The sequence below is a fragment of the Leptonychotes weddellii genome, chromosome 14 (assembly GCF_054177405.1).
Source record: "Leptonychotes weddellii isolate Sample4059 chromosome 14, ASM5417740v2, whole genome shotgun sequence".
NCBI lineage: Eukaryota > Metazoa > Chordata > Mammalia > Carnivora > Phocidae > Leptonychotes > Leptonychotes weddellii.
Window position 1 is genome coordinate 16,875,947 of NC_138382.1, and position 8,185 is coordinate 16,884,131.

General features: G+C 43.7%; 1 protein-coding gene across 6 annotated transcripts in view; it reads left to right on the top strand.

The window, feature by feature from the left end:
* Positions 1-547: 547 nt before the first annotated feature.
* The window catches only part of CEP78 (centrosomal protein 78), a 34,840-nt gene continuing 27,202 nt past the window's right edge, over positions 548-8,185 (top strand). For 4 of the 6 annotated variants that reach the window (XM_081802861.1, XM_031025517.2, XM_081802858.1 and 1 more), the window contains exons 1-5: positions 548-1,063; positions 4,754-4,926; positions 5,021-5,093; positions 6,138-6,241; positions 7,693-7,867. In XM_081802861.1, coding sequence (XP_081658987.1) covers positions 811-1,063; positions 4,754-4,926; positions 5,021-5,093; positions 6,138-6,241; positions 7,693-7,867 — 778 coding nt within the window. In that variant the 5' untranslated portion in view covers positions 548-810. The remainder of the gene's footprint in view (positions 1,064-4,753; positions 4,927-5,020; positions 5,094-6,137; positions 6,242-7,692; positions 7,868-8,185) is intronic. The other 2 variants (XM_006730929.3, XM_006730930.3) reach the window with 1 other exon arrangement.

An 8,185-nucleotide genomic window follows, 5' to 3' on the forward strand; every position in this document is an offset into this window, starting at 1 on the left:
AAAAAAAAAAAAAAAAGCCTAGGAGACATAAAGTACTACTTATGAGAGAGCTAACCATCATTGTCAATACAAAACGAAGTGATAACTAGTAATCACAATAACGTCCTGAATTCATGGAACTCTTTACAATATGCCAACAACGGTGTGGGGTAAGCAGAAACTACAGAAATGAAGAGTTATTTGTAGAAATTAACACAGCAAAGATTTAATGGACGGCAGTGGACATCCACTCAGTCGTTCCCTTATTAAGTCCCTTATTAAGTATCCTCTCTCCTGGGCGGTGCAAGCACGGCACTTGTCATAAGTTAGGACCACTTTTTATTTTTATTATTATTTTTTACCACTTTTTAAATGTGCTTCTACATCTATCGCTCACCGTTATTCGACCAGTAACGCCTTTCTGCAACCCCAATTCCGAAAACCGCCTACCTTCCGCACCTCACTCGCCTGGAAGGTCCCGCCTTTCGTCCTCAGGCCCCGTGGGCTTGCGTGCTGACGCACAGCGAGCGTGCTGACGTCTCCGCGCACCGCCCCCGCAGGCTCCGCCCTCCGGCTTGAACCGAAGTCCCGCGGCGCGGAGGACGGTGAGGCGGGAGCCAACGGTCGGCGCCAGGGGGTCGGTGCGGGAGCGCGGCGTCCAGGGGCTGGCCTAGCTGGGGCCGGAGACCCTGCGTCTTCGGGCCGAGCCGCCGATCCTCCGCAGCCGCGGGATCGCAGCCGCCTGGCCGTGGGCGACCCGGCACTCCCGGGCGCCAGCGGGCATTGTCTCCGCCGCCGGCGTCCCCCGAGGCCCCCCCCCCTCCCCGGGCCATGATCGACTCGGTGAAACTGCGCCGCGACAGCGCGGCCGACTTTTTCTCGCACTACGAGTACCTGTGCGCGCTGCAGGACTCGGTGCCGCTGCCCTCGGTGCGCGCTTGCCTGCGGGAGGGCGTGCTGGACTTCAATGCCGACCGCCTGCGCATCGTGGACTGGGCGCCGCTCTTGAGCACCCTCAAGATTAATAAAGATCTGCCCCTAGTCTCTATCAAGAGCTTCTTCCAGCCGTGGCTTGGCGAAACAGGTTTGTAGTTCCCGCTTCCAGGGGCCCTCGTGTCGGTGCGGCGAAGCGGGATTTCAGATGCTGTCCGGGGGAGACCGGACGCCAGCCCGGGTGGCGGGTGCTGTGGTTTGGGTGCAGCACACCGGGCGTGCGGCCTAGGACTCTCACCAGCTCAGTGGCCCGGGGCGAGTCACTGCAGGCCCGTAGGTCTCAGCGTTCCCATCCGGGATATGGGCTAACAGGGCGCGCTGTATGTGGTGATTGCAAAGATGCAGCGAGTTACTGCTTGTAAAGCACCTGGCGCAGTTTGGGACGTCATTAAGCATTCGACAGATGTTACCTGGTTTTCTGAATGATTTAGCCTGACAGAACACAGCGATTAGGAAAAGTGATACATCACAGCCTTTTGCTTCATTTCGTTTTGAATAAGACATAGATCTGTAGGGGGGAAAATTGTTTTTGTTTTGTTTTTAGTGACATCTTATAGTGGATAGAGCACAGATGTGAAGGGAGCCTAGGGTTTGAATTCCAGGACTTACACTGTGTGGCCTGAGCAAGTTACTTTTGAACTACAATCCCCACACTTGTAAAGTGGCATTAAAACTACTTTTATCATGGGTTCTTAGAATTAAGCAGGTTGTTTAAGAGTACACTTAACGGTGGTGAGCATTGAGTAATGTGTAGAACTGTTGAATCACTGTATGGTACGTCTGAAACTAATACAACACTGTATGTTAACTACCCTGGAATTTTTAAAAATAAATAATTTTTACAAAAAAAAATTACGCAGGTTGTTTGTATAAAGTTTCCGGGCACTCAAATGAGCTCAGCCAGCACCAAACACCGCTGGAGACAAGGCTCCTGGCCTAGAGCATCTCCTCTTCTACTGGGGGAGGCAACAAGTAAACCGAAGCACAGTAGTCAGTGTTCTGGAAGAGGTGACCTCTGGTGCTGCAAAGCAGAGAACACTGAAGGGAATGTTCAGGGAAGGCCTCTTGGAGGAGGTGCCTCCTTTCTGAGGATGTGTGGAAGCTGCTCAGATGGCAGGAGGGAGCTGCTTGTGCGAAAGTTTGAGAACTATAAGAAAATATGGCAAAACTAAAGTGCAGGACTAGAACTTAGGGTTTAAAGAAGTGAGAGCTGAGACTGGAAACCTGGTGGGGGCCACAAAGGGAGGGGCTTTGTTTGTCCTATCAAATGGTTGGATGTTTATCCCGAAGGTTGTGGGAGACACTTAAGGATGATGACATGGGCTTTTGATTTAGAAGCTTGCCCTGACCTAAATATGGAAGGCAGTTGATTGGGAGGAGGGTGAATTGTAATCCAAGAGCCCAAATTAAGGTATAGGAAGGGAGGACTGGATTTCAGAGATCAAAGAGACAATGGATGGGGCCTGGTGACCAGTTAGCAGAGGGGGGAGCATAAGCTTGGGTGACAATTTATAGCAGCACCTTTCTGTGAGGCACAGAGCACAGTAGGAGGGGATTGGGGTTGGGGAGAGAATCTCACTTCATTCTTAATGCTTTAAGAGGGCCCTGTGGGGCATCCAAACATGTCTGCTAGACATTTCGGGGCTGCAGGTGCAGATCTGGGCTTTATGGGGGAATGTTTGAAGGTATGGGAGAAACTGAGGTAACCCGCAGAGGAGATTTAGAAAATACTAAGCCTGAAAGATGTTTTTTGAAATGGACCCACTTGAGTATGTTTATAAGCTGAGACAGAGTAGCCAGCACACAAGGAGGATGTGAAGATCCAGGAGAGGAAATGACTACTGATTTTTTTTTAAAAAAAACCTGAACACTTGTCATGTGCCTGGCCCTTTTCTAGGTTCTAGGTTCTAGATTTTACGTTATCTGTTATCTCTTCTGTAAGGACATTCCAGTTTATCCCCTGGTGAAGAGAAGTCACATTATTCTCTACATCTCATGCAGGTGTAGGAATTTTTCCATACCTCTGAAGGGATTTGATTTATCCAAAGTAATAACTTAGAAATCAGAAGCAATTACAGTGGGGAGAGACCTCAAAGTCAAGGCCACTGTACTTAATCTTGCCTAATATTTCACATTGAATGTAAGAAAAATGTATCATAGAGACCACTCTTCAGAATTCCTTCACTGAACCTTTGTTTTCTCTTGCATCCAGTGGGTCCAGGCTGTAGATTTCAACGGTTTGCTTATTTATCCTCACCAGCTTTTCTTTTTCTTTCTTTCTTTCTTTCTTTCTTTCTTTCTTTCTTTCTTTCTTTCTTTCTTTTTCTTTCTTTCTTTCTTTTTCTTTCCTTCCTTCCTTCCTTCCTTCCTTCCTTCCTTCCTTCCTTCCTTCCTTCCTTCCTTCCTCCCCTGCCCCTTCCTTCTTTCCTTTCTTTTTCTTTCTTTGGATTTTATTTATTTTAGAGATAGAGCATGAGCAGAGGGAGGGGCAGAGGAAGAGAAAGAATCTCAAGCGACTCTGCACTGAGCTCGACACAGGGCTCAATCTCAGGACCCTGAGATCAGGACCTGAGCCGAAATCAAGAGTCCATCGCTTAACCAGCTGCACCACCCAGGCGCTCCACCTCGCCAGCTTCTAGCTGGTGTTGCTGCCTCTGAGCTCAGTTTCCCTCAGTTCATCTGCTTACTGGGCTTCGGTGGTCTTTTTTATTATCATTATTTATTTGAGAGAGAGAGAGAGCACAGGGGTTGTAGCAGAGGGAGAGGGACAGGCAGACTCCACGCTGAGCATGGAGCCCAACATGGGGCTCGATCCCAGGACCCTGAGATCCTGACCTGAGCCGAAACCAAGAATCAACGCTTTAACCGACTGAGCCAGCCAGGCGCCCCTCCAGTAATCTTCTAAAATGAAAATACATGCTTAAAATAAGGCTTGTAATGGCTCGCCAGCACAGGATTATTGTGTATTGGCTGCACAGTTTGTGTTCTGCATGGAAGTGTGAAATCTGAGCTGTGCTCTGCCAAGCCCCAAGGGGCTAATTGGCCCTGAGGAAGAGGTGCTTTTTCCAATCTGTCTGATTTAGGTACCTTTTTCTAACCTGCAGAGGCACCCTTACTGTGCCAGTGGTAGCCCCTGTCCTCATCAGCTTTGGGGTCAAAGCCATAGGCTTTTTATCCGAGGCTTGCTTTGGCCAACCTCTGTATTGTCCCCTCCCCCCGGACCCTAGCCTTTAGTCGTCCCCATCTGCAGTATTTTCCGTGGCCAGCAGGTGTCAGGCTTGGATGTCTTTGCACAGGTCTCTGCAGTTAAGCACCTCCCACTCAGACTATGTGGTCATTCTCTTTCTAGATTCAACTTCAGGTTTATCTTGAAGCCATCACTTAGATATAATGTTGTGCTTTCATAGGAACTTCTATGCACATAGTTTATATTTCTGTATCTCATGTGGTTGACGTTTTGAGCTTACATGTGTTCCTCTGTAAAGAGGGTTTTAAGGGGCACCTGGGTGGCTCAGATGGTTAAGTGTCTGCCTTTGGCTCAGGTTGTGATCCCAGGGTTCTGCGATCAAGCCCCGCATCGGGCTCCCTGCTTGGCAGGGAGCCTGCTTCCCCTTCTCCTTCTGCTCCCCCTGCTTGTGCTCTCTCGCTCTCTCTGTCAAATAAATAAATAAAATCTTTAAAAAAAAAAGTAAAGAATTTAAGGATGGGTCATCTCTGCCTTAGCACAGAGCAAATGCTTTCTCATGGTGATAATACATATTTTACAATAATTTTGCTTTAGGTTCTGACAAAAGTAAAGTTTGCAGAAGTCGTGTTCCTGCGATAAGAAACAAAGATGTGACCTTCCAGTTATGTAAAGCTCTCAAATGCTGTTTAAGTGTATCAAGTGCTCTAAAGAACCTGGAGCTAAATGGACTAGTGCTGAGAGAGAGAGATTTAACTATTTTGACAAAGGTAAGGCTTCTCCAATGTGTCCTGCAAACATTGGATATTTGCTTTTGGGGGAAACTAAATCCATAAAAATTTTAACTTTTTCTCCCCATTAAAGGGATTGAATAAATCCACCTCTCTGGTGCACCTGTCTCTTGCAAATTGCCCAATTGGAGATGGAGGTTTGGAAAGTAAGTTTCAGTCTTGTTTACATCTCCTCCCACCAGACTGATCTCACTCTCCCTGCATGCATGTTAATTGCTGTCTGTACCTTTTCTACTTGGATTGTCTCCTGTGCCTGCTCAAACCTTGGTCTCTTCTCACCTGTACACTGAAAGTTTGTCATGCTGGGTACTCTCCGAACCAGTTCCACTAAGATTATGTTAAGCCACACAAATATATACTATATTGTATTTTCTCTTTTTTTATTTTGTTCATCTTTTTCTTATCAAGGAATAATTATGGGAAGGGAAATAGCAAAATCTAAAGACAAAAAAAATCATTATCCTTAAAGAGTTGAAACATCTATATGCAGTCGTAATTACATAATGCACTGTGTTATGTACTAAAATAGGAAATCTATGCAAAGTGCTATGGGAGCATATAAAAGGCCAGCAAATTCAGTGGCGTTAGTGGGGGCGTATCATGGAGGTAATCACAGAGAAAGTGATTGTTGATTGGGGTCCTGAAGAATTAGTGTGTTCACTGTGTCCACTAGCGGTCTGGGGTGGTAAGGAAGGCTGCATTTTAATTTGAGGGAACTAAGAGTTTGACATGTTCTGTCTTCTATTGCTATAGTATATTGCATAGCACCTAATAAAACTCTGGGTTTATAGTTCACATTTAAATTAACTGATAACTGAGTTTGGGTTATATCATTGGAAGTGAAAATAGGAAGAGTTTTAGGCTTTTTAGGTTTTTCTTTTTCTTATGTCTCAAAAGGTATATAGTACTTTACTGCCTAGTTGGGAATAAAGTTTGCCAGGTTCGGAGTATTCAATTTTAGCATCTAAATAGAATTAAACTGTTGCTGTAAACTGGAATAACCAATTTATTACTGACATATTTTAGAGTGCACCAATCCATCAGTTGCCTGGGAAGATTGTAGGTAGTGATTTAAAGACTACAGCTATAAACCTCCAGTAGGCTCAGGAAAAGCAAATAAGTCAAGATTGACCAGACTGTATGGGCTCTTCATCTTATTGTGTGTGTGGTTTTTTTTTTTTTCCTTTTAGTTATTTGTCAAGGTATAAAGAACTCTATCACTCTTAAGACAGTAAACTTCACGGGGTGTAATCTGACATGGCAGGGAGCAGATCACATGGCCAAGATCTTAAAGGTGATTTTATGTTTAAACTTTCGTGAAAACATATTCTGTGATTGAAGCACATTAATATTTTGATACAAGATGGCAGATCTTTTTTGTCTTTTGATACATGTGATTGCAGTTTTAGTTTTGTTGAAAGAATATGACCAGTTTCCAGTTTAGGGTTCTACCATTTAGGAAAGGTAGTCCACTTAATCCTAGGAATAAGAGATCTAATGTATAATACATTATAAATAATACTTTCATGTATTTTTAGTTCTTGAAAACAGCCCATCACCTGGTGTTACAGTTTTTTTAAAATGTAGCCACGCCCATTTGCTTGCTTAGTGACTGGCTGTTTTCGTCCTACACCAGTGGAGTTAAGTAGTTGCAACAGAAACGTTATGGCCCACAAAGCTGAAAAATTTACTTTTGGGCCTGTACAGAGCAAGTCCATTGACCCCAGATATAGAAGACAGTCAAGAGCATGGATTCTGAAGCCAAATAACCTAGTTTCAAATTCCAGCTCACCAATTTCATAGCTTATGACCGTGGACACATTACTTAGCCTCTGTGCTTTATTATGAGGATTAAATGAACTAGTTTGTATAAAATAGTGCCTGGCACATAAGCACCATGGAAGTGTTTTGCTGGGATTTCCACTTGTTGCTTTTACAAGTTATTGTTAACAAAAAAAGAGCACCAATGATTTTCCATTTAGACTGGCATAGGAACTTTGAGTCTTTCGTTGCTCGAGCATGAATAAGATTTCTTTCTTTTAAAGTCAGTGTTTCCTGTTACCAAAGTTTGTCTTACGAACATAGAGAAGTGAATATGTCTTTATGACTCTATCTGTGGTTAAAAATCAAACCATCAAGTTCCTGAGGCAGGTCAAACTGCCTTGGCATACTGCAGGTCTCTAAAGTTGGTGTGCGTACTCTAAAGTAGTGAGATCCATTGGGTTGGGGGAAGAAAATATTAGAACCTCTATATTTATTTTCGTAGCATTTAAAAAATAACTGTGTAGTTTATAATGTAGGTGAAGTATATGTGCAGAACTGAATGGATAACTTCGTGTATATAATTTATCAGTAAATAAGATACACGTTACAGAAGTTTACTTGCCTGATGCCCAAGCAAGTGTTCAGAAACCACTGGAGGACAGAATGATAGAACTTAGAGCCTCAGCAATAACAGAATTTAGAACCAGTTCCCTGACTTGGCAGATAAGGAAAATAAAATTTATAGAATGTAATTCATTGTCAAAGTATGTGTAACTAATCAACCACAGGTCACCCAGTGGCTAGAATCTAATCACTGGCAAATTAGAATCGGGGTCGCTGAGACTCTTGAGCTAGAATCTACTGCTCAGTCTCTCGGGTTGGTATGTGCGTGTAAATCTCTGACATGATAAGCCATCCTCAGTACGCATACCCTGCCACCTTATCCAAATGTCCTAATTTCATCCCGTTAAATATTTGAAGTATCAGACCATGCGAAGGCATGAAGAAATCTGGGCTGAGAGTCTTCGTTACAGGAGGCCTGATCTGGACTGTATGGCTGGTTTGAGGCGCATCACTTTGAACTGCAACACGCTCATTGGTGACCTGGGCGCAAGTGCTTTTGCAGAATCTCTCAGTGAGGATTTATGGCTTAGAGGTAAATTCTAAAATGGAAAATATTGAATTTTTAAACGTTAAATATGCTTAGCTTTTGGCTTGATACCACTGTCATGGAATTTTTTTTTTAAGCCTTATTTTTTCCAATACCTTTTATTGTGCTTTTAAGCTTCTCTAAGAGTTTTATATATTCTTTACAGAAAATATAGATTAACTAAACAAAATTACCCATAATCTTAATACCCATTTTGGTGTACTTTCAGTGTTTTATTTTTCTATAGATGTGTTTGTACACTTCAGAGACTAAAAAAGTGGATTCATGGTTCAATTACTATTTCATGCTCTTTTACTTAATGAT